This window comes from Coregonus clupeaformis, chromosome 2 (assembly GCF_020615455.1).
Source record: "Coregonus clupeaformis isolate EN_2021a chromosome 2, ASM2061545v1, whole genome shotgun sequence".
In the NCBI taxonomy this organism is placed as follows: Eukaryota; Metazoa; Chordata; class Actinopteri; order Salmoniformes; family Salmonidae; genus Coregonus; species Coregonus clupeaformis.
In genome coordinates this window covers 33,935,491-33,962,660 of record NC_059193.1, presented here as the reverse complement: position 1 = coordinate 33,962,660, position 27,170 = coordinate 33,935,491, and the positions used below count along the sequence as shown (strand labels likewise).

At 40.7% G+C, this 27,170-nt stretch overlaps 2 protein-coding genes across 2 annotated transcripts; both read left to right on the top strand.

Moving 5' to 3' along the window:
- The first annotated feature begins 588 nt into the window (after positions 1-588).
- LOC121537301 (uncharacterized protein C4orf45-like) lies at positions 589-5,708 on the top strand. The gene is made up of 5 exons (XM_041844966.1): positions 589-837; positions 1,454-1,683; positions 3,140-3,198; positions 3,388-3,507; positions 5,530-5,708. Exons 1-5 carry the CDS (start codon positions 771-773, stop codon positions 5,588-5,590), a joined length of 537 nt encoding a protein of 178 aa, XP_041700900.1. The 5' UTR covers positions 589-770; the 3' UTR covers positions 5,591-5,708.
- Positions 5,709-20,981: 15,273 nt separating this feature from the next.
- On the top strand, positions 20,982-27,142 carry LOC121535607 (peptidyl-prolyl cis-trans isomerase D). Its single transcript, XM_041842836.2, has 10 exons — positions 20,982-21,146; positions 21,613-21,753; positions 22,111-22,217; positions 22,385-22,573; positions 22,813-22,935; positions 24,215-24,321; positions 24,510-24,654; positions 25,499-25,585; positions 26,254-26,296; positions 26,639-27,142. The coding sequence occupies exons 1-10, from the start codon at positions 21,062-21,064 to the stop codon at positions 26,725-26,727; spliced, it is 1,116 nt and encodes a 371-aa protein (XP_041698770.1). The 5' UTR covers positions 20,982-21,061; the 3' UTR covers positions 26,728-27,142.
- The last annotated feature ends 28 nt before the right edge of the window (positions 27,143-27,170 follow it).

Here is a 27,170-nt window from a genome sequence, read left to right as displayed (position 1 = left end):
GGGGAGGCTAATGGGCGAGTCCATTTCCAAAAATGGAGCCGGAGGACAATGCATTGTGGCCTACAAAGCTATCATTTGTCGCCATCCAATGACAGAAAGTGGAATAACACATACAGATAGGCTACTCAAGGAGAAAATAGGCTACTCAAATGCAAATGTAGGAATAATTCATTGTTATAATTAATTGTTTGGGGGGCCTATTTATTGAAGCTCTATTTGACTGGAATTTCATTCCGCTTTGATCTATGGAGGAAAATGCCAACTGTATGAATAGGAAATGAGAAAAAAAACTATTCTATTCAATTCCATTTAATTATATTATACTTATTTCTACTATATTCTAACAACGTGTTATATTTGACATGCTCCAGTGCTGTTCAAGGTTTTCAAGAAAAATTGGTGGACCATGGTACATTTACATTTTGTAAAATTGGACACCGAATTGCAGGTCATTATGACACAACCGAGTTAAGTAATGTCGCTTTCAAATACTAGTCGGAACTAGGAAACTCGGAAATGTCCAACTTGCTAGTTCGTTAAATACGGCAGGTGGAGTCAGCAAGTCAGACATTTCCGAGTTTCCTAGTTCCGACTAGTACGAGAACGCGGCACTAAAGCATTCAAACACTGACACTGTGACAACCATGAGTCGCATGGCAACAGCTCACTGACCCCATGACCAGCGCGCACTGGGCTCACATTATCGCCCGCGGGCGTGCTGTTTAACCGTGTACCCGGTGCTGGTATCTAGTCCAAAAATAACAGTTCCAATGGAGAGTAGCAAAATGGTACAAGGAAGGCTCCCCCAAGCCTATGGACAAAGGATGCTTTTTACAGGTATGTGTCACATAATTATTGGGTTTGATGTAGAATGTTACAAGGGTAGAAATAGGTTACAACAATCACCTCTTATTACATAGTCTATTGTGTGTAGCCTACAGTATGTTCCATTTTATTCATGGTGTATATAATTAGGCCTATTTTGGAAATTATACATTAGGGGTCTGTCATGATATGAATATTGGTATTTTGTGATTTCAATGACATATAGATAGGTCAGGACAAGAAACTGCTGGGGTGAGTGGATGAGAGATACTTGACACAGCATTTTCATTGGCAAATGCACTCTCTGTGTGTAAAATGAAACCACCCTACCATCCTATTCCTTAGGGCACTACTTTAGACTAGGGAAAAGTCTAAACGGGATCCTTTGGACATCCCAACTCTGACGTCACCCCATGGAAGTTCACATTTAAAATGGTTAAGGTACGAGTTAATGTTAGGGTAATGGTTAGGTAAGAGTTAAGGTTAGGGTAGGGTTTAAAGTTAGGGTTAGGGTTTAGGGTATGGACGTCCCAAGGATTCCGGATAGAACAAACCTTTAGACTAGGGCTCTGTGTTGCTCACGATTTTATGAATGGTTCTCACATTTCACTATGTTGATTCTAATAAGGTCCAGATGGAATTGGAGACTACAGGGCAAGATTGATCGACTTTCCCCGCTACATTGGCGATGGCCCTTTGTCACCTGAGGGTACAAGCGATTTGAATTACCTGTGCCGGCCTGCTCCCTGCACCCCACCCCCCATGCCCAAACAGTGCTACATTGGAGGGGTGGGATGGGGCATGCAATATCACCAGCTGTTGAACAGTAGGACGCTGCACAGCAATATGCAAATTAAGGTGGGGCCCAAATGAAGCCTGTGAGCTGGATGTTAATTAGATTATTAATAAAGGAGGGAGTTAGGCGACCTTGTTGAACATTTAGTAGATTAGCCGCATCATGTATTTTATTGTGGTATGACATAATGGAAATGCAACATATGCAAATGTAACCTTGTGTTATCAAGACCTATATGAGTATTGTCTTATGTTTAAGACAAGTTAGTTTGTTCTCATTGAAAAGTCATGCAGCATGTTTAAATGGCTCATGGTAACATTATTGATGTTACCTGCCACAATGGTAAGAATGTTGTCACAAAACAATAGTGTAATCATGATTTTATAATCATAGAGATCCTCTTAAATTACTAGAGGGGCTATGTCATAAGCCCTCAAAGTTCCATAATGGGGTGAAAATGGCAGCCATCTTGGTCAGGGAGAAATCCAAAACCAGTCTAATTGGAATGAATGGCAGGAGAGGCATAGGTGATGCATTTCCTGCTTTTACTTATGCAGGAAATTAAAAGTAAGGCATGTGATCTATCAACATTTGTTAATGGAATTATAGTCAACCTAAAATATTGTCATATAATTATAAATACAGTTTATATGGGTTTTATGTGAGTGCTATTATATGATACAATATCAGTACTTGTTGCATTTACAACTTGTCCAAGTCCTATCATCAACTGATTTGAGCCAGTGTATGGCTATGGATGGACTGCATTCTTTGAATGGAATGTTGGCATATTGGCAGTTCATTTGAAAAATTAATGGGATCATTCCTCTAAAACTGGCTGGCTAGTTAGCTAACACACATACAGTGCAGATACATTCTTCACATTCATTGTTTTACACAATATCGTATCACAGCACTGGCAAACCATGGTTGACCAACTCCCTGACCAACATGGCTGACCTTTGGACCTTCATAATAAGGTTAATGTCCATTCTACTATTCTAATTAATAATGATATGGTTATTATACTCACCTGTCACTATGGCCAGAATGATGTCATAAGAGAATACTGTAGTCATGAAGTCATAGCTCACCAGAGCTGTGTACCGGCACCTCATATTTTCTACTGCTTGAGCTCCTGTTCCTCTTATAGAATATTAGCTCAAAAGTATCGTGGAGCTCCTGCATCTATAAATGTAAACAGTACGGGCACCCAAAATAAGAACCGGCACCTATTTCAGTCTAAGTCAAGCACTACGATCACCTGTCACAATGCTCAAAACTGTAATCATGATTCTCAACAAATTATGCCACAGTGCTTGAATGTTGTCAGAAGACAACAATACTCTAATCACGATTCTCAAAGTTGTCATGACTCATGACCCTATTCTGACACATTCTCATTCTGATGCCGGCATTACATCGGTATTAAGACAAGCCACTTAAATTGTGACAATTTATTATATTCGTTCAAATGTTATAACATACAAAGTGACTCAGACCATATTGTTCCTACAGAGAGCTGAATTCTGCTCAGCCCTTGAGGACAGAGTCACCCACAGATATCAAAACCCATGGTAGGCCCCACATGTGGTAACCCACACTTTATTTAATGTATTTTATTTTCAGCCAGTCAGAATCACTTTACCTGCACGCTGTGCACATTTCCAATGAGAAAGTGATAGCATCACAGCAGGCTTGTGGAGTGTTGAGTGAACGTAGGTGCACTGTTTTCCATCCATTATTCACCACTTCCACTTTTGCAGGCACGCACCGCCCCACTTTCTAGATAAGCAATCTGTTGGAGCCCGCAGCAAACTCGCATGGACACACAACAAGTACGACTGTTACATCCCAGATAACAACAAACAGTTCCTTCTCAACAGGCAAGTCATTAACTACAGAAATGGGACATTTCCTCCCTTCAAACACCAGTATGAAGGACACATTGCATAACGGAAGATATATTTGACCCAGTAAACCCAATTGTAAGGGAGAGGATGAGGGGCCCCTCTTTTGACACGCACTCCTATTTCTGCATAGGCCTTGTTCTCAGGGCGTATCTGACCTCTCATTTGATATGTCACTTTTTGTATTATGAAACTATAGCCACAGCATTTGAGGAATTCGAACATGTGATGCAAATTCATTATAAAGTTTCAGGGCCATGCGTGATACAGTGCCTTGCAAAAGTATTCATACCCGTTCGATTTCTTCACATTTTATTTTGTTACGAAGTGGGATTAAAATGTATTTAATTGTCATTTTTTTCTCAACAATCTACTCAAAATACTCTAATGTCAAAGTGGAAGAAAAATTGTAACATCTTTTAAAGATTCATAAAAATGTGATAGCTAAAATATAGTCGTTGCGTAAGTATTCAGCCCCTATCTTCAGGCAAGCCTAAATTATTTCAGAGGGCAAATTTTGCTTAACAAATCACATAATAAGTTACATGGACATTATTGTTTAATGACTAACCCTTCCTTTGTCCCCCATACATACCACATCTGTATGGTCCCTCAGTCAAGTATTGCATTTCAAGCACAGATTCATCTACAAAGACATGGGAGCTTTTGGAAAGCCTCATACAGATGGGCAGTGATTGATAGATGGGTAACAATAACAAATCAGACATTGACTATCCCTTTAAGCATGGTCAAGTTAATAATTATGCTGTGGATTATGTATTAAACCACCCAGACACATCAAAGTGTCAGTCCTTCTGAACTGAGCTGCAGGACAGGAATAAAACTGCTCAGGGATGTTACCATGAGGTCATTGGTGATTTTAAAACAGTTACAGAGTGGCTGTGATGGGAGAAAACTGTGGATGGATCAACAACATTGTAGTGACTCCACAACAATGACTTAAATGACAGAGTGAAAAGAATAATACAAATATACAGAATAAAATATTCTAAAACATGCATATTGTATACAACAAGGCACTAAAGTAATACTGCAAAAAAAAAACATGGCAAAGGAATACACTTTTTGGCCTAAATGCAAAGACTTATGTTTGGGGCAAATCCAACCCATCACTGAGTAACTGCCTCCTCATTTTCAAGCATGGTGGTGGCTGCATCATCATATGGGTATGCTTGACATCGGCAAATACTGGGGAGTTTTTCAGGATAAAAAGAGCTAAGCACAGGCAAAATCCTAGAGGAAAACATGCTTCAGTCTGCTTTTCACCAGACACTGGGAGAGGAATTATCCTTTCAGCAGAACAATAACCTACAACACAAGGCCAAATCTACTGTACACTGGAGTTGCTTACCAAGAAGACAGTGAATGTTCCTAAGTGGCCAAGTAACAGTTTTGACTTAAACCTGCTTGAAAATCTATGGCAAGACTTGAAAATTGCTGTGCAGCCGTGATCCCCAACATCTTGACAGAGCTTGAAGAATTATGAAAAGAATTATGGGCTAATATTGCACAATGTGTAAAGCTCTAAAAGACGCAAGAAGACTCCAAAGCTGTAATCGCTGCCAAAGGTGTTTCTAACATGTATTGACTCAGGGGGCTGAATACTTATGCAACGACTATATTTTAGTTATTTAATTTCTATTCATCTTTTTAAAAAGTTTTTTTTTTTATCTTCCACTTTCACATTAGAGTATTTTATGTAGATGGTTGATTTTGTCATTTTTTAAAATCCATTTTAATCCCACTTTGTAACACAATAAAATGTGAAGAAATCCAAGGGTTATGAATAATTTTGCAAGGCACTTTTTGGTCGGTGAATGAACCCATTCAAACCACACATCATGCTTGACCATTTCTGTGTGTAGTATTTTTAGTGAACAGTATTCATTAGAAGGATTATTATGAAGGGTTATTATGATATTTTTGCCTGACAAATACCTACAACTCATAAATGCTTCTTTGTTTTTCCCTTCCTAGAGAGATTAACTCGTTCAGAGAAAAGCTGCAGGTGCCTCACAAATTAGTTCCCCTGAAATAGTTTGGGTGAAGAACGGAAGATGATTCAATCAGCTGTGTTGTCCTGAAGACCTGACCAAGTGTCTGATAAACACCACCTTGTCACCTACTGTATACAAAAGTGAATAAAACCATTTTACTCTCTGTCAGTACTCAATTACAACTCTCGTGAGTAATTTGCATGATCTATTTCACTGAAACGGTTTAGGAGCACTGCAAGTAGGCTACTATACCACACCCTTACACTGGTGTATTTTGCAGTTAGCTGTGCAGCAACAATTTTTTTTTTTTTTGAGAACTCTGTTTATTAAGTTTTACACACACACAGACAAGACAAAGCAATATAAATAATATACTCAACTAGACAAAAGTACAAATAATACATATATAAAATAAAAAAAAATAAAAAATAAAAAATAATAAAAAATAATAATAATAATAATAATAACTTTAAAGATACCATACTTTAGACAAGTTAAACACACCAGGCAGAAGGCTACAAAAGGTTAAAGGGCAATCTATAGTATAGGGACAGAGCAAACACCTCACCATTGTTCCTGTAAACAGTTAAGGGATGGGGTGGAGAAATGCAACCACTCACAGACAGTCAAGGCCACAGACCAATCATCCACTGGACCAAAAATAAAAAGTTACAATGCTTTAAAATAAAAAATGAATATTGATAATTTTATGTAGGCGTGAACAGAATTAGAAAATAAAAATAACTGGGAAAAACAAGCTCACACCTTAGTCTCTGCCCGGGCGAGATGAACAAGGCATCCGCAGGTCACAATCAATAAGCACATCAACCTTAATGCCCCCACCCCCACCCCAGAAAAAAAACACAGAGAAATGCTCATCCAACCCCTAAGTCACAGGGGGGTCAAATACAGACTTATTTTGGTTTTAATAGGAATGCTATCCGAGGATGGACTGTTTAAAGTAAGACCGGAATGGAGCCCAAGCCTCATTAAACAGTTTGGGGTTCCCACGTGAATTGAATTTAATTTTTTCTAGTTTCAGAGAGCACAACACGTCTCTCACCCAATATTTATAAGATGGGGAGCTGCCATCTTCCAGTTCTGTAGTATTAGCCGTCTAGCTAAAAGAGTTGTATAAGCAACAGTGTCCGACTGGATTCTTGACAGGGGGTGCTTATGGGCAGTACTCCAAAAGGGCTGTAAGGGGAGAGGGATCTATAACAGTGTTATATATATCAGAGAAACATTTAAATATTAATTCCCAGAAACCTGACAGTTTATGACAGCCCCAGAACATATGCAACAGTGTGGCCGGTTCAATTTTACATCTGACACAGGTAGGATCAAAATCAGAGAATATTCTTCCAAGTCTGGCCCCAGACCAGTGGATACGGTGAACCACCTTGAATTGAATGAGGCTGTGTCTAGTGCTAAAAGAGGACGAATGCACCCTGCGCAGCACAGATTCCCAGGTGTCTTCCCCAAGTTCCTCCCCCAAATCCTTTTCCCATCGAGTCTTTAAAGGCACCAAAGAAGGGTTCTGTAAGTCATGAATGATTGTATATACATCTGAAATTGCGCCCCTAGGAAGCTTGTTCAGCTCCAGGATGCTCTCTATAGCTGTATTCACAGGCCTATGGGGAAATTCAGGTGTGTTAGCTCTGACAAAGTTCCTAGTCTGGAGATAGCGGAAAAAGTGGGATTGGGGGAGGTTGAACCTTTCCTGTAGCTGAGCAAAAGAGGCAAATGTATCATCAAAGAATAATTGGGCTAGTGAGGAGAGGCCTAGTGAGTGCCAGATGTCAAAAGCCCCATCATTCAAAGATGGAGGAAATAAAATGTTCTGATTGATTGGGCCTGATAGAGAAAAGCCTCGGAGGCCAAAGGCTAAGCGGAACTGATTCCAAATTTTAAGAGACTGCTTTACAATTGGGTTGACACACCTTTTGCCTAGGGACACTGGGAGAGACAGGCACAACACAGAAGAAAGTGCAGCAGGTTTACACGATTCAGACTCCATCTGGACCCAGATTGGTCTAGGGCCAGTAGGATCAGTCTGCAGCCAGTACAGAAGGGCTCTGAAATTTGCAGCCCAATAGTATGTCTGAAAATTTGGTAGAGCTAAACCCCCAATGACTTAGGCTTCTGTAAATGTTTTCTACCAATCCGTGGTACCTTGCCATCCCAAATAAAATGCATGAATGTTTGATCCAGTGAAATAAAAAAGATTTTGGAATAAAAATGGGTAGACATTGAAATAAATATAGAAATTTGGGCAACACACTCATTTTAATGACATTAATCCTTCCGATAAGAGAAAGAGGTAGCGCATTCCAAAAAGCAAAAGATTGTTTCAAACTGTCTGCTAGAGCAACCAAGTTTTCCTGAAACAGATTTGAATATTTCCTTGTCACTTTAACTCCCAAGTAGGTGAATTGATCCCGGACAATCCTAAACTGAGAGCTTGTAAAAGAGCACTTTAAAGCAGCCTTGTTTACAGGAAAAAGCTCACTCTTGCCTAGATTCAGCTTGTACCCTGAGATTGATCCAAACCTTTTAAGAACAGATAAGGCGCGTGGCAATGAGGTATCAGGGTTAGAGATAAACAAAAGGAGGTCATCCGCATATAGCGAGACTTTCTGCTCTGAGCCCGTCCGGATTATTCCTTGAATGGCATCATTAGAGCGTAATGCAATGGCGAGAGGTTCGATTGCCAAAGCAAACAACAAGGGGGAGAGTGGACAGCCCTGTCTGGATCCGCGTGTGCAAGGGAAAATAGTCAGAGGACAAGTTGTTAGTCCGTACCGAAGCCATGGGGGAAAAATAAAGAATCTTTATCCACGCAATGAATTTGGGGCCAAAGCCAAATCTATAAAGGGTGGCTGTTAGGTAATCCCACTCAACGCGGTCAAACGCTTTTTCTGCATCAAGTGAGACCACCACCTCTGGGTCCTCCGACGCAGGGGAGTGTGCAGCAACAATTTACAGTAAATTAGCAATTCTTTAAATCCTCAAACAAGGATTTGATGAGATTAAAATATCTCCCAAGTTTTGTCTGAAAAGTGAAAGTATAGCAAAATGTAAACCATACATTTTTGGTTAAGTCCATTGGCTTTGCTTTAAAATCTCAAAAGTTTTGCCACTTATCTAAAAGTACTCAAAGATTTGTTCTGCTCTGCTAGCTCTACATGGGGAACCTCGAGAATAAAAACAGCAATTCACCAAGGATGACTTGGACACCAATATTGGATACCACAGGTCCGGGACCCAGGTCTTTCCTGTCTTGTGACATAGATTCAAACTTTTGATAACAAGTGTGTGTGAAGATTCTAACTTTTGATAACAAGTGTGTGTGAAGATAATCCATCCCCTGAGCAAAAGCAATTACATTCGCCAAAGTCTAGCTCAGATAACTGCTGCTGACTCAAATAGATTGGGAAAGGAGCCTTTACCGCACCGGAGAATTCCAAATGTCATGTAATGAGGCACACCAACATATTATTGTTAGCTCAACTTCAATTTGGTGGTAATCTTGCCTCCATTTAATAGCTGACCCTTTCTAAGGCCTCTTGTGGCAATACAGAAATTGCATATATTTTTCTAGTGATTTTCTATCAATACATGGCCAACATATTCACATGCACACTTTTGGGACATATCTACTATTCAGGTAGGTTATAGCAGTGGTTGAATGGAATGGGATTAGGCAAAGGGGTTCACTACTTTAGGATTGGGCACAGAACAATGTGGATATAACATATTTTAGTTAAACATTTTGGAAAAGCTACTAATTTTTGGTAGTTTCACCTCCTTAAAAATCCACATCCAACTCAGTAGACAGCAGTGTTGTTCCCGGTTTTACAACGTATCTGCGCATCTAAATATAGGAAATTAAATTTCACGATATCCGAGATTGAAGCGCTTTAGTTTCAAGTCAGCAACATTAGCTTCCCGGCAGCAACATTAAAACTTCCGGTTTTTGGATTTTTGCCATCAAAATAAAAGTCGGCGGTAAAACGCTAACTGCAGCGTGATAATCTTTTTGCATTATGTAAAAAAGGTATAACTACATGGAGGGAAATCTGAACGAAAGAGAATTACTCATTTATATAAGATAAATAATATTATAAGGTGGAGCAAATAGGTTTGCATGGGGCCCCTAGACACTATACGGTACAAATATAGCACTGTACAGGCAAAACAATCAATTGTGTGTCCATAAAACCAGGGTCCAGTCTATTCACTAGAGTCCCTCTAATCCAAAACAGGTGAGTCTGAACAAAAATCAAGGTCATAACAAGTGTTGTTGGACTTTTTACTGTGGTGAAATAGCTTAAAATAGAGACATGGACACCATATGGTACAAATATAGCACTGTACAGGCAAAAGTATAAATTGTGTGTCCATAAAACCAGGGTCCAGTCTACCTTTATCTGGTGAGCACAAGGCAATAATATGTCACACAATCACAAAAACTCGAACCCACATCCCTGCTACTTTCAGTCAAAAAACCCATATCCAAGATGCAAACCTTTTGATTAATTGCGACCAGGATGGGTTGAAGAAAAGCGCTGTTAACCTCGGTGATAACCGTTGATAAGCTATAGGCATAATTGGAGTGATACTAATCTATAGCAGCATGATCTTACTATGATACAAAAAAAAAAAAAAAATTGTCTAGCCAAATCGCTTGACCTGATGCATGTTTGACCATGTAAGGCCTTGGCTAATTTAAATGTATAAAGTCTGCAACCTGCTCATCATCATTAGGATAATGTGGGTCATTTACAGGTATGCCAGCCAGTTAACACCCCATCTACTGATCACATACAGCAGTTTCCATTGTTTCTTTGAAGCAGTTAGTACTCACCTAATCACATGCTAATAGTCTGAATTTTTTACCTACATTATAGGGCACGCCATGACTGCAAGTCTGGTTTGGAATGGCGTTTTATTTCACACTGGAAGCAAACAAAGAGAAAGCTAAAATAGTTAATTTATTGTTTTGTCATTTAGAGCTCCGTGTAGCTCAGTTGGTAGAGTATGGTGTTTGCAACGCCAGGGTTGTGTGTTCGATTCCCACGGGGGGCCAGTATACATTTTTTTTATGCACTCACTAACTGTAAATCGCTCTGGATAAGAGCGTCTGCTAAATGACTAAAATGTAGATATAGTCCTGAATTAGTCAGCAGAGAGTTAAAGTGACAGTACAACAATGCATAAGTATGATTTAGGCTCAACATGAGTTCACCGGCCTCAGAGTAGGTGCTGTTAATGAGCCTTGCTGTTCTGGCATTGATGGACCTCATCTGTTTACTTGAAGAAGGGATTGGCTGTTTTGTATTCGAGGGACTCTAGTGAGTAGACTGGACCCTGGTTTTCTGGACACACAATGGATCGTTTTGCCTATACAGTGCAATATTTGTACCGTATAGTGTCCAATGGCTCCACTTTAAGTCTTTGACGTTATTTGTCAGGCCAAGATGCATTTTTTGGGCACAGGTCAAGGCTGGCCTTGAGCTGATTTAAATATATAAAAGACACAACTGGCTCATCATCATTAAGTTCATCTAGGTCATTAAAGTGTATTTAAAGTAACTAATCACCAATAGGCCTAGTGTATTGCATTGCAGTGAATGGAGTGGGTGGAGTAGAAAGTGTTACTCGGCATTTAGACCTCAGTCCGTCATGGAATAACAACATATATAGATTCTCCAGACCCTAGTGAGTAATCCCAACCCCAATTTTACTTTGGCACCTATAATCGGTTTCTCTCTATAAACCCATATGTACAGTTGAAGTCGGAAGTTTACATACACTTAGGTTGGAGTCATTAAACTCGTTTTTCAACCACTCCACACATTTCTTGTTAACAAACTATAGTTTTGGCAAGTCGGTTAGGACAGCTACTTTGTGCATGACACAAGTAATTTTCCAAACAATTGTTTACAGACAGATTATTTCACTTATAATTCACGGTATCACAATTCCAGTGGGTCAGAAGTTTACATACACTAAGTTGACTGTACCTTTAAACAGCTTGGAAAATTCCAGAAAATGATGTCATTGATTTAGAAGCTTCTGATAGGCTAATTGACATCATTTGAGTCAATTGGAGGTGTACCTGTGGATGTATTGCAAGGCCTACCTTCAAACTCAGTGCCTCTTTGCTTGACATCATGGGAAGATCAAAAGAAATCAGCCAAGAATTGTAGACCTCCACAAGTCTGGTTCATCCTTGGGAGCAATTTCCAAACGCCTGAAGGTACCACGTTCATCTGTACAAACAATGGTACGCAAGTATAAACACCATGGGACCACGCAGCCGCCATACCGCTCAGGAAGGAGACGCGTTCTGTCTTTTCGTACTTTGGTGCGAAAAGTGCAAATCAATCCCAGAACAACAGCAAAGGACCTTGTGAAGATGCTGGAGGAAACAGGTACAAAAGTATATATATCCACAGTAAAACAAGTCCTATATCGACATAACCTGGAAGGCCGCTCAGCAAGGAAGAAGCCACTGCTCCAAAACCGCCATAAAAAAGCCAGACTACGGTTTGCAACTGCACATGGGGACAAAGATCGTACTTTTTGGAGAAATGTCCTCTAGTCTGATGAAACAAAAATAGAACTGTTTGGCCATAATGGCCATCGTTATGTTTGGAGGAAAAAGGGGGATCCTTGCAAGCCGAAGAACACCATCCCAACCGTGAAGCACAGGGGTGGCAGCATCATGCTGTGGTCCTTTGCTGCAGGAAGGACTGGTGCACTTCACAAAATAGATGGCATCATGAGGAAGGAAAATTATGTGGACATATTGAAGCAACATCTCAAGACATCAGTCAGGAAGTTAAAGATTGGTCGCAAATGGGTCTTCAAAATGGACAATGACCCCAAACATACTTCCAAAGTTGTGGCAAAATGGCTTAAGGACAACAAAGTCAAGGTATTAGAGTGGCCATCACAAAGCCCTGACCTCAATCCTCTAGAAAATGTGTGGGCAGTGGTCTAAGGCACTGCCCACATCTCTAGTAGCTGTGCCACTAGAGATCCTCGTTCGAATCCAGGCTCTGTCATAGCCATCCGCGATCGGGAGACCCATGGGGAGGCGCACAATTGGCCCAGCGTCGTCCAGGGTAGGGGAGGGAATGGCCGGCAGGGATGTAGCTCAGTTGGTAGAGCATGGTGTTTGCAACGCCAGGGTTGTGGGTTCGATTCCCACGGGGGGCCAACAATTGATTCAGGGATGGCTAGGTGCTAAAACTAACAGTCACATTCCATTTAATTATTAATGTTGTGTGAGAGGGAGATGTCTCTTGTCTGACTGAGCCTGCATTTTCATAGAATGAGTCGGTGTTTGTGTAATGTAAGGTACCAGGGAGAGATGGCTCGGGTATGGATAAATAATATAATGATGATAAGAACCTTGTCTTGGGGGCCAAACACTGGTTTCCATACAATGAGAACAGTCTTCATAGCAGATACTGTCTGCTGTGAATTATTCATTTATTTCATACAAATCCTAACCATCTGCTGTTTGTCATGTAGATTGTTGCAATAAAATACCTTTGCATTGTCTGTATGTCAGAGCTCTCGACCCAACCTTATTAATACGTTTTGAATAACGTAATATCCTCATTGTTGATTAGAATTTCCATGACAATTTTGGCGACGAGGATGGGATCTGCACTTCACCTGTTGACCGCTGCTGAAGACCTGGGTAAACTGTGCACAGGAGATCAGAAATTGGGATCTCAGGGAAAACCTTCACCTGTTGACCCGCCTAAGATCTGAGAGGAAGCGGGCTCGGGTGGATGCCAGATCCCGAACATAGTACTGAGAGGTGAGCTTGGACAATCTATCAATAAGTGATGAAAAGATAAGAAAAAAAGAAATAAGAAAAGCTCCTGTTGTATGCCCAGAGCGAGGTCCTCCTTAAGGGGGCCACAGCTGGGTTAACTAGCAGGATTGTGTTGAGTTGATAGGATTGTTCTTAAGTGAGGTATCCTTAGACATAATTGTTAAATTAGCCAGTTGCGGGCAACCAAAAGTCCAGATCCGTGTTACTGGGTTGATCACAGTAGGACTGGTGAGGTTAATGTATTGAACGAGGAACTAGAGTGCAGGTGACACCTTGCAAGGGTATCTGACTTGGTGACGTTTAAATTATAATGTGTAATTACATTTACATTTTAGTCATTTAGCAGACGCTCTTATCCAGAGCGACTTACAGTTAGTGAGTGCATACATTTTTATTTTTTATACTGGAATCGAACCCACAACCCTGGCGTTGCAAATGCCATGCTCTACCAACTGAGCTACATCCCTGTTTTGAGGAAATGTTTTGATAAATGAGGTAAACATCTATGCCCTGGGTTACTATTGTTAGATGTTATTGTGAGTCTTTGTGGTATTCTGTGAATGTGATATGAGAGTTGTGAGTGTAGAAATAAGTGTTAATCTTAAATTTGGATAATAAGATATAGAAATGTGCATGATAAGATTATTTAAATTTGGATAATAAGTTCCGATATACTGTATAGTGTTTTTTTTTTTGGTTCCGTCCATCACTGCCCATCATAGAATATCACGGGGTGGTATTGAGCGCATGATGTTATTTTAGAACAGTAGCGGCAAGTGAGTCTAGAGAACCGTTGAGGATACCTGTGGAGCATTATTCCCATGACCCGCAGGGCAGCGTCCGGGAAACGTGAGTTTTTTTTCCGCTGGGAGTATGTTTGGAGCTGCTTTGTGGTGATGGAGAGTCGTTGAAAACGCACATGGAGTGGTGGATGTGAGTACCTAAGATTTCTAATCTTATGTATAGATTCTGTGAATATATGAAGATATGACAAATTGTATGTGTGTATAATCTATTACTACAGATTTGATGAGTAATAATGGAATGTATAATAATAATATACCAACTTGCGCACCCATACGTAGACGTATGTAAGGGGTGTACAAAGTATTCTGAGAGGTTCAGAGTGGTCTGTTTATGGATCATTTGAACTCGAGCAGGCTGTAAGGGATGAAGTGGGTTAAGTTTGGTGTAGCGTTTTGACTAAGTTGAATGCGGAGATGTTTTGATAATTTATCATTATTATTACTCAGTTCTATAGTTTGGGTAACACCAGTGATTTAAGCAAACAGTTAATGTATTCTAAACCGATAATCTGTTTCCATTACGTGGAACAGTGTAAAGTAATTGAAGTGGATTACAGTTAGTTTTGACTATTAAGCTGATGAGACAACACCAACTTGTTGAAGGTTCTAGATTTGTTAATCAACAGGTTTATATTCTTACTAAATCAATGCAACAGGTTACATTTACATTTTTACATTTAGCAGACGCTCTTATCCAGAGCGACTTACAGGAGCAATTCGGGTTAAGTGCCTTGCTCAAGGGCACATCGACAGATTTTTCACCTAGTCGGCTCGGGGGTTAGAACCAGCGACCTTTCGGTTACTGGCACAACGCTCTTAACCACTAAGCTACCTGCCGCCCTAACAATAACAAGATTTCCGGAAAGGGTGTTAATTTTAGAAGGTGTTTGTTCTGCTTAACGGGACGCTGTATCATCTGATGTGTTTTAACTTTACCCTACGGGAAATTAGATTGTTAAAATAATAGACCTTGTCTCTCCTCATTGTTGATTAGAATTTCCACGACATAGCCCATGTGCCTCACCCTAATAATTTGGTCCCTTTTCCCCTCATAACTTAGCCTACTGCTCCGACTTGGTGGTGCACATGTAGCCTATAACCTGTTTTAGAGAAATGTCATCATTTAATATTGTAAGAGCTTTCATTGTCTGCTTATATGCCCCCTTTATTTATCCTACGGTTCTGACTTGGTGTACAGGGAGAAAGAACACTGTAAGAACAGCCCATGTTCTGAATTATGTCGCTGTACATTTCAAAAGGGCTGAACAAATAGTTATATATGTCCGTCCAGCTCGCTCATTAATGTCTTAATTGAAATTACAGATTGCCTCTCATCCGCTGGTCGTCCCCTTATGCCGTAGTTTGTACATCTCAATTGTCAGTAGAGCAAGAAATCTATCAAACATATTGGTTCAATCAGATGTGGTCAGAGAGGATAAAGGATGCTTCCCCTGTAGATCATGTACCTCTTCTAGCACCATAAGGAAATGTTCTAGCTTAGAATGCCCTCAGACTTCTAGGACCTATGAGATAAAGTCATTTATAAACTGGGTGGTTCGAGCACTGAATGCTGATTGGCTGACAGTCGTGGTATATCAGACCATATACCAGGGGCATAACAAAACAATTATTTGTACTGCTCTAATTACGTTGGTACCCAGTTTATAATAGCAATAAGGCACCTTGGGGGTTTGTGGTATATGGCCGCCTTGCATAGTGCCTAAGAACAGCCCTTAGCCGTGGTATATTGGCCATATACCACACCCCCCCAGGGCTTATTGCTTAAGTATAACTTGCACTACTTGCAATATGTTTTATATGTTAGTGTTCTTGTAATAACATTTATATTGGGGAAAACATCCGGTGGCTTGAAAGTAGGCCTTGGAGAACGTAAATCCACTATTAGATGTCAAGATATCACTTCAACAGTTGCGAGACACTTTATAGAACAAAATAATTATGTTAATGAATTGCCTTGCGTCAGGATCGAAAACATTTATCCACCACATAGAGGAGGTGACTATGACAACACATTACTCCAAAGAGAAGACATGTGGATATATCAATTCAATTCTGTATCTCCACACGGTTTAAACAAATAATTAGATTTCACTTCCTTCCTATAAGCCATATCAGATTTTGGATATTGTTTATGAGTTGGCTCCACATATTTATGAACGGCTGTGCCTGGTGTCCTTTGTGGTGGGCTATCTCATGAATTGATATGATGTATTTAGGTGAGCGGACACCTGGGACGGTTGATTTGTCAGTTGCCCTGCATGCCCGCTCCCATACATACAGAATTATAGGGTATTTGTGACTAATTTGTATACAGATAGACCAGAAAAGCCACATCCCTGATTGGCAGATGAGTGGCAACCCTGAAGCACCTGCTGCTCATCCGTTGTTCTTTACAAATGCTGTTTTGAATTAAAAGAAAATGTTACTTACAAACTGAAGAAGGCTGTAAAGCCGAAACGTCTGTGTACGCTATCCCTGATGCAGTGAAAATAATAATAATAACATTGAATAATTAAGTAAGCTGTAAGCGACATCTTTTTGAGTGCGAACCCATTGCACCCTTTTGTTCATATAGACCTCCGTACCCATGAAATAACACCATATATAGATTGTACAGACCCTATGACAACATAGCTCAGGCAGGAGGAAGCGCTCTCGCCTATTTATTTTCAGATGTTAGTCTTATACTCAGCTGGCCCCTCCCGGATTTTGTGTTAAACGCTCTACAACAAAGTTTTCTTAGTGTCCAACAAGCTTTATCTGCCCTTAACCTTCTCTCAGCACATATCCATGCCAGGGCCGGTCCCCAGAACGAATCAGTTGGACGGGCATTTGATTTCTATAGGCGGGCCAGTTGAGAACAAGTTCTCATTTACAAATGCGACCTGGCCAAAATAAAGCAAAGCAGTGCGATAAAAAACAACAACACAGAGTTACATATGGGGTAAAACAAAACGTACAGTCAATAACCCAATAGAAAATCTATATACAGTGTGTGCAAATGTAGTAAGTTATGGAGGTAAGGCAATAAATAAGCCATAGTGCAAAATAATTACAATTTAGTATTAACACTGGAATGATAGATGTGCAGAAGATGATGTGCAAATAGAGATACTGGGGTGCAAATTAGAAAAATAAATAACAATATGGGGATGAGGTAGTTGGGTGGGCTAATTACAGATGGGCTGTGAACAGGTGCAGTGATTGGTAAGGTGCTCTGACAACTGATGCTTAAAGTTAGTGAGGGAGATAAGAGTCACCAGCTTCAGAAATTTTTGCAGTTCGTTCCAGTCATTGGCAGCAGAGAACTGGAAGGAATGGTGGCCAAAAGAGGTGTTGGCTTTGGGGATGACCAGTGAGATATACCTGCTGGAGCGCAGACTATGGTTGGGTGTTGCTATGGTGACCAATGAGCTAAGATAAGGCAGGGATTTGCCTAGCAGTGATTTATAGATGACCTGGAGCCAGTGGGTTTGGCGACGAATATGTAGTGAGGGCCAGCCAACGAGAGCGTACAGGTCACAATGGTGGGTAGTATATGGGGCTTTGGTGACAAAACGGATGGCACTGTGATAGACTACATCCAATTTGCTGAGTAGAGTGTTGGAGGCTATTTTGTAAATGACATCGCCGAAGTCAAGGATCGGTAGGATAGTCAGTTTTACGAGGGCATGTTTGGCAGCATGAGTGAAGGAGGCTTTGTTTTTGCTAAATAGGAAGCCGATTCTAGATTTAACTTTGGATTGGAGATGCTCAATTTGAGTCTGGAAGGAGAGTTTACGGTCTAACCAGACACCTAGGTATTTGTAGTTGTCTGCATATTCTAAGTCAGACCCGCCGAGAGTAGTGATTCTAGTCGGGCGGGCGGGTGCAAGCAGCGTTCGATTGAAGAGCATGCATTTAGTTTTACTAGTGTTTAAGAGCAGTTGGAGGCTACATAAGGAGTGCTGTATGGCAATGAAGCTCGTTTGGAGGTTTGTTAACACAGTTTACAATGAAGGGCCAGATGTATACAAAATGGTGTCGTCTGCGTAGAGTTGGATCTGAGAGTCACCAGCAGCAAGAGCGACATCATTGATATACACAGAGAATAGAGTCGGCCCGAGAATTGAACCCTGTGGCACCCCCATAGAGACTGCCAGAGGTCCAGACAACAGGCCCTCCGATTTGACATACTGAACTCTATCTGAGAAGTAGTTGGTGTACCAGGCGAGGCAGTCATTTGAGAAACCAAGGCTATTTAGTCTGCCAATAAGAATGCGTTGATTGACGGAGTCGAAAGCCTTGGCCAGGTCGATGAAGACGGCTGCACAGTACTGTCTTTTATTGACTGCGGTTAAAACATCGTTTAGGACCTTGAACGTGGCTGAGGTGCACCCATGACCAGCTCGGAAACCAGATTGCATGGCGGAGAAGGTACGGTGGGATTCGAAATGGTCGGTGATCTGTTTGTTAACTTGGCTTTCAAATACTTTCGAAAGGGAGGGCAGGATGGATATAGGTCTGTAACAGTTTGGATCTCGAGTGTCACCCCCTTTGAAGAGGGGGATGACCGCGGCAGCTTTCCAATCTCCGGGGATCTCAGATGATACGAAAGAGAGGTTGAACAGGCTGGTAATAGGGGTTGGGACAATTTCGGTGGCTAATTTTATTAAGAAAGGGTCCAGATTGTCTAGCCCAGCTGATTTGTAGGGGTCCAGATTTTGCAGCTCTTTCAGAACATCAGCTATCTGAATTTGGGTGAAGGAGAAGCAGGGGGGGGGGGCATGGGCAAGTTACAGCGGAGGGTGCAGAGCTGGTGGGCGGGGTAGGGGTAGCCAAGTGGAAAGCATGGCCAGCCGTAGCAAAATGCTTGTTGAAATGTTCGATTATAGTGACAGTGTTTCCTAGCCTCAGTGCGGTGGGCAGCTGGGAGGAGGTGCTCTTATTCTCCATTTACAGTGTCCCAAAACATTTTGGAGTTAGTGCTACAGGATGCAAATTTATGTTTGAAAAAGCTAGCCTTTGCTTTCCTAACTGATTGTGTATATTGGTTCCTGACTTCCCTGAAAAGTTGCATATCACGGGGGCTGTTCGATGCTAATGCAGTAGGCTATATCTGTTCTTATTTAAGATGGAGAGGAAAGCACTTTTAAAGAACAACCAGTTATCCTCTACTGATGGAATGAGGTCAATATTTACATTTACATTTTAGTCATTTAGCAGGCGCTCTTATCCAGAGCGACTTACAGTTAGTGAGTGCATACATTTTCATACTCCATCCAGGATACCCGGGCCAGGTCAATTAGAAAGGCCTTCTCGCTGAAGTGTTTTAAGGAGGATAATGGATGTTATATTAAAGACCATAGGCAGCTTGTGAGTTTCAAGTTTGGGGAAGCTTACAATTTATCCTACAATTTTTACCTGTCTGCATGGCAGTTATGATTATTTTTAACTGCGCATTTTCGTGGAACAGTTTCATTTTAATAATAACGTTTTCGTTACAAAAAATATTGTCACTTGGTTAATCATAAAAATCTGAATTAAAATGATTTTTTTTTTTTTTTAGTTAAAATTCAACTAATGCAACAGCACCAGCCTTTGCCATATGGATACATTGATACACCTTGATCCATTGGTGGCTAAAGAAATTAGAGCATGGAACTCAGAGATAGGCCAATGCAGCAGTAGGCCTATAACTTCCATCATCAACTAAGTAAATGATGGTTATGAAATAAACCAAAACGTATTTCTCACAAGTGTAGCAGGTCGTGAACTCTGCAAACAACGTTTCCACTCCAAGAACGAGAACGGTAAATGACTGTAATACATGCATTAACGGAAATGAATGTAACCAAATGATGGGGATTAACGGTACATTTACTAGGCCTACTGGTTACATATGTAATGGAGAACTGATAAAAATAAATAATCAAAAGGCAAACAATTCACACAATGAAACAATGAATTGGCAGGAGACAGTGGAGCACATTCTGGAGAGCTGAGTGCATGCATTCTGGACAGAGACGCACATATCTTCGCCACACACCTCTCCCCTCCTTCTTGTCTCAACACTTTAAATTATACTCAAGACACATTATCTTCACACGCCGCAAGATATTATTTACCAGATTCGGTGTCTCTCTCGTCTTGATGTGTGTTTTGTCCTACATTTCTATTTTAATCCCAACCCTGGTCCCCGCATTAGGCCTTTTGCCTCTTGGTTGGCTGTCATTGTAAATACGAATTTGTTCTTAATTGACTTGCCTAGTTAAATCAAGGTTCACTAAATGTTAAACAAAAATAGTGATTAATCCCAACCCCACTTTTACTTCGGCACCTAGAATAGTTTTCTCTATAAACTAATATGTAATTTATAGGCCTATAGTTTATTACATTAATGGTGTGGGTGGAGTAGAAAGTGTTGCTGGGCATATAGACCTCAGTCCCCCATGAAGTAACACCATATACAGATTCTACAGACCCTAGTGAGTAATCTTAACCCCACTTTTACTTCGGCACCTAGAATCGTTTTCTCTCTATAAGAGTCTTGCATTGGGGGCATTTATTTGACCTTGGAACATGTTTTAAAAGCCACATTTAATGCAAATGTCACTTAAATATGAACAAATATGAATCATTATTAATGTGTAGACAATGTTCCATATATAATGAATAAACACAGGTTAATTACACTTTCATACTATTACGTGGGGGGCTTTTATTTGGAAAATTTTCCGAAATTCGGTGACCCGGAAGTTATTTTTGAGTGTTGCTGACGACACGCTGATAACCAGGAGTACGGTGAAAGTAACTTTAGCTAGCTGGTATTTAGAATTTTTGAAATGTCTAACGCCACACCCGTGACCAAGCCTTCAAACAAAGAGAACCCCCGTGTCTTCTTTGATGTAGACATTGGTGGTGAAAGAGGTTAGGATATTTTCAATAAAGGGCTTTAAGTCATTCAACTGGACCCGCTAGGCTAATGGCTAGCTAGCAGCACCGGGTGGTTTCTAGAAAAAGCATTCATGCTAGCTATCATGGTCTTACATTGTTAACGTTACAGCGACCAATTATATTAGTAAATATTTGCAATTCGCATGCTGTTTTGAACCATTTAGCTGCTTGTATTGTTAGATAGTTTTACTGTCTGAATTTAACCAGTTAGTCTACTTTGTTACTATTCATTCCGTTCGCTTGATACATTACGTTCGAAGTAACAAGCACGTGCTGTCATGTCTTTCATAAAAGGTCAACACACCAGTATCTACCAGATTAGCTAGTTCAGGACTAAAAGGCTTATTTTATGAGTTACTACATCTACTTTGAAATTGCATGTATAAAGACCAGCTATCCACACAATGTCATGCTATATCTATATTTTGTTTGTCACCAGTTGGCCGAATCGTGTTCGAACTGTTTGCTGATGTTGTCCCCAAAACTGCTGAAAACTTTCGAGCACTCTGTACTGGTGAGAAGGGAACTGGCAAAACCACCGGGAAACCACTCCATTTCAAAGGATGTCCTTTTCACAGGAGTAAGTATACTGGATTTCCACTGTTTGTTAGCCAGCAGATCTTACCTGCTTGCTTACAGCTGGACTAGGGTCTATTTATCAAAGTCTTGTGAACAGCAAGCAGCGACAGCATAATTTTCAAATTAATTTCCAATGGTATTGTACTTAATCAGGTAAAAAATGCTGAATGAGTCCAAACACGTGCTGTGATTTATTTATTTTGATGATATACCAGAAATCACCTAAACTGGTTTGCCCTGCCTACACATAGCTATATATAGATCACATCAATAATGCAGTAATACATACATTTTATGGTAACAAACTGCAGTAAGATAGATAATGACCTCTAACATGTACGCTGTCAATCAATTTAAGTCATCAAGCAGTTCATGATCCAGGGAGGAGATTTCTCCAACCAGAACGGCACTGGAGGAGAGAGCATCTATGGGGAGAAGTTTGAAGATGAGAACTTCCATTACAAGGTAAGGATTTTCATAATGGCACGGCATAACATATAGGAGATTTTCCTGACCAGTATAAAGTCTGGGCTTTAGTTATAGGAAAAACTCCTGGCCCTTATCATAACCTTAGCATTTCTGTTTTCTTGGTCATCATTGAATTAACATGTGGGTGTCTGTCTCCTCTCCAGCACGACAAAGATGGCTTGCTGAGTATGGCCAATTCTGGACCCGCCACCAATGGCTCCCAGTTCTTCATCACCACTGTGCCCACTGCTCATCTAGATGGCAAACACGTTGTCTTTGGACAAGTCTTGAAGGGGATGGGGCTGGTGAAAACACTGGAGGCCATAGAGACCAACGAGGACACACCTCTCAAGGTAAATCAATGAAAGGAACTACCACTCTATTGCCACATTCAATAACATTCAGTAGCAGGAGTTTGGTGTAATGTGTGTGATGACATTGTCTTCAGAGGTTGTATTGGGACATTAACGCAGCAGCAAGCTGTATGTTTTGCCTTGCAGCAGGTAGATGACCTAGTATTTTTCTGTAGTGTGTGACACTTGTGAAATGCGCATCATGCATTTACAGTACTGCTCTGATTCTTTCCCCACAGCCATGTGTAATTGCTGAGTGTGGTGAGCATAAAGATGGAGACGACTGGGGATTAGCACCGAACGATGGCTCAGGGGACACCCATCCAGACTACCCAGAGGACTCCGACGTTGATTTAAAAGATGTTAGTAGGACTACCACATTTTTCTCTCTGAAGATACTCCTGCTACCTCTCTGTTTCTGCCCCTATGCCTGATATGATCAAACTAGCAGATGGTATTATAGCACTGAGTGGTGTGGTCTCATTTCATTATGTCGACAGTTTTATGTTTTTCCAGCTTTAAAACACATTACCGGCCTCTGTTATGGGAAGTCTAAACTGAATTAGACAGTAAGTCCCTGACTTTCTAGTTTTTAGAGTTTTCCATATTTTGGAGTGGTGGGCCGCCACTGCTAAATTCATATAGGGGAAACACTGATTGCACCTGTACTACCATTACTGTACCTCAATTCCACCTCGCATTTGCATTTCCTTCTCATTTAACTTCTCAAAGTATTTCCATACAGGACTTCGCTGCTGTCGCTTGTCTTTCTCTGCCATTTTCCCAAATGTCAACGACAATAACGTAGTGGTGGAGAGTCGACTCCAAATTCTGAGTGTCAAAATTCTATTCCGATAGGAATCGACTACTAAGATTCAGTATTTTTGGAACGGAGGAGAATGATTAGTTGCCGAGAACACAAACACTCACATATTTTATAACGAGCTAGCGAGGGACGGAGAGAGGGGGGAGGGGCACAGTATATGCAGGTCGGCCACCAGCCAGACAGTCAGAACCGTGCACTAGGCCTATCTGTCGGCAATTAAAAGCTGTATCTTGCAATGGAATGCTGCATTTCGCAATGTCTTGGCTTGCAATGTCTCACAACTTCAGTAAAGCAGGGCCTATCATTAATGAATAGGGTAGGATGTTCTACACGCAACAGACCGAAGACTGAACACACACTGGCATCATTAGCAAAGAGAGAGAGAGCAGGCGAGCCAGTGCGAGGGAGAGAGGAGGGGGCAGGCTGAAAGAACCATACGCATATGTCTTGGTAATCTGTATCTCGCAATGTCTTGTCTTGCATGTCTCGCAAATTCACAAAAATGTGCCTAAAGTTCTCCTCTTCGTCTCTGGTTCTATTTAAATTAAACAACTTTCCCCAGGCCTTTATAGTCTATTGTCTAGTTGGGCTATAACAAGGAAAATAAAATGCTTTGTGATAACTGCACTGTGATTTGTGGTTAGGGGTGTTTCTTAACGATAAGGATCCCAATTTCGTTTAAATGTTCACACCCCTAATATGTGGATTGATTTAGTCTGTCAAATTGAAAAGTGTCATGAACTATGCATTGCAGTGATTGTGAAATGCTGACGCTGCACTGATTGTGAAAATAGCATAAAAGTATTTTTGGTTAGGTTGACAAAGTCCTGTCTGTTGCTGAGGATATTAAGAATATTGGGAACAACTTCTTCAAGAACCAAGACTGGCAGTCTGCAATCCAGAAGTACTCCAAAGCTCTCAGGTGAAACATTGTCCAGGGCTCACTCCACTCTCACTGTGACTTACAGTATGTGTGTGTATTAGGCCTGCTTGTGTCACAGCATGACATGCATTTGAATGCGCAATGATCATAGGAGTTGGCCAAATGGCACAAACAGATCTGGGACCAGCCTAGCAAAGGACTAAATGGTGAAACGTGTCTCTTGCCAGGTATCTGGCGGTTGGCGGAGACGAGCAGGAGATTGAGAAAGCCCAGGCGAAGCTGGAGCCCACGGCGGTGAGCTGCATTCTCAACACCGCTGCCTGTAAACTGAAAATGCAGCTCTGGCAGGAAGCCATGGACAGCTGCGACGAGGTAAGTATTTTAGGCCAATATGGAGGCATTGAACAGTCAGTCCTGTGCAGACTCTGCCACCAGGAAACAGAATCAATAGAGCATTTTTTTCTGGAACTGTCCATTAGTGGCTCATTTTTGGAGTCAGGTCCAGGAATGGTTATGTCACAATATCAGGGTTCAGATGGACCTACAAACTGTGTTGTTCAGGGATGCGAAAAACCACAATCAGTCAATGGGAAATATCGTTATACTCTTGGGTAAAGTATTTATTTTTAGGGCAATATCTGTAGAAATTTTACATTTTTACATTTTAGTCATTTAGCAGACACTCTTATCCAGAGACGCTCTTATACAGTTAGTGAGTGCATACATTTTCATACTGGCCCCCCGTGGGAAACGAACCCACAACCTTGGCGTTGCAAGCGCCATGCTCTACCAACTGAGCTACAGGGGACTATCTTGGTCAACCAACAGCATATCGACCAGTCTAATAATTGGGGTCAGACCTACTCAATCATGGGATTTTTTTTTTAAATAAGGGGGATTAGAAATGATGCAAACAATTTAAATGGAAAGAAAAAGTATTTTAGGCCAGCCGAAATCCTAGAAGCCAGCCCTATCACGCTCCCACCACTAAGCTACGGTACAACTGTTTAATAATTGCAAAGATTCAAAGGCCATTCGTGGTCAGTACTATAGAAGTATGGAACTGATTGTGAATGCAACTAAGGACTTGTTTTCGTAGAGTACTGTAATATTTCTAGTTACATTTGTAGATATACATTCTTATTCAGTGTTAGAAAGGGAAAAAAACACAGAAGTGCAGAACAGTCACTATTTAGTCTGTGTGTTTGTTTTTCAGGCACTGGAGTTGAACCAGAAAAACACTAAAGCTCTGTTCAGGAGGGCCCAGGCCTGGCAGGGACTGAAGGAGTACAGTAAAGCCATGGTAAAGAAAAAAGTTGATATACACTGTTATCATACCAACCATATATCTGACTTCAGAATGTGTAGCCTTGGTCCCAGCCTAACAAAAATGTGCTCTCTTTCTGGACTGGAACCTATGGTACAAGGATATTTTCCCCCACTGATTAGAATTCATATGGGTTATTTGCACTAAAACATGCCATCAAAAGAGTTGGGGCGAATCGATTCTTAACACTAGAATCCTTAATTGAAACAATAACAAAATGGTCACTCCACCTGTGTATTGATAAAAAGCTGAGGGATGTGCCTGGAGAAATGTAACCACTCAAATGCATAGAGAGGGCTATGGATTTAAGGACTGACCATCCATGATATCAACATTATCATTTTAACCACGTTCTGAAGCTATACAGTGTTTTACATCGTTTACAAACATTGGCATAAAACAAGCATGTATTTTGGGTTCTAATGGGGTACGACAGTTGAACTAAGCTCATGAGGCATTTATAAATTATATTCTTCAAGAATGAAATGGGTATATATATCATTAATTTATACGTCCAAAAATGGATGTAGCAACTGAGGATTCCAGCTTTAAATCCAGAATTGGAGGAAGTGGTCAATAACTGGCTCATTGGAGTTTGACTTGTCTGTCGACTCACTGAAATGTTTCTCACCTTTTGCCATTAGAGTGATCTGAAGAAAGCTCAAGAAATAGCACCAGAGGACAAAGGTTGGTACTGCTTCTTTACGGTAACAATCAATCCAGCGGATCATGTGTCCTTATGGCTGCATTTACACAAGCAGCCCAAGTCTAATCTATTGCCCAATTAGTGGAAAAAATATTAGAATTGGGCTGCCTGTGTAAATTTAGCCATGTGTTCTTTTCAATATTCTAAAGGCTAACTATAACTGAGAATAAATGGTCCATAGTGAGAGCAGTATGATGCTCATCAAAATAACTTATTTACAAAACCCCTTCATGACATAATGTGCAACATAGATTTGCTAATTTTGTCGTGATAGGTTGTTTTCCTTGCCTGACAAGTGAATTTACTTGTTCATCCTTTGACAGCGATCGGAAACGAGATGAAGAGAGTCCAGTTGAAAGTGAAGGAGGAAAAGGAGAAAGAGAAGCAAATCTATGCAAAAATGTTTGCATGAAGATCATCAGACAATCATTTGATATAGGCCTACCCTTGAAGTCCACTCGCCAGTAATTAGTTATTTCTGTAAGGCAGCTAGCTACAATACAGGTCCCAATTGAAAACCATCACTGTATAATATTGGCTGTTGTTGGAAGTTCCTTTTATGTTTTATGAGTGGCACATAAGGGTAGCCGAAAATGAAGTGTGGGTAAAGAGGAAGCTCAACCCTGTCTGCATTTTACTATTCGTTTATTTGGAGGGTTGTTCTGTCAATGATACTCATGTTTACAAAGAACTACTGTAATATCCCTTTGTCTGAATGTTTAAGATAAGCCATAAGATGAAATGTGGTTGGTTAGTTAAGACTCAAATTCTGGACTTTGCCTACTCCACCTGTATGCAGTGCAATTAAATTCTACCTGTACGTTCAATGAGAGTTGTGATTTGTGGATTAAGTTG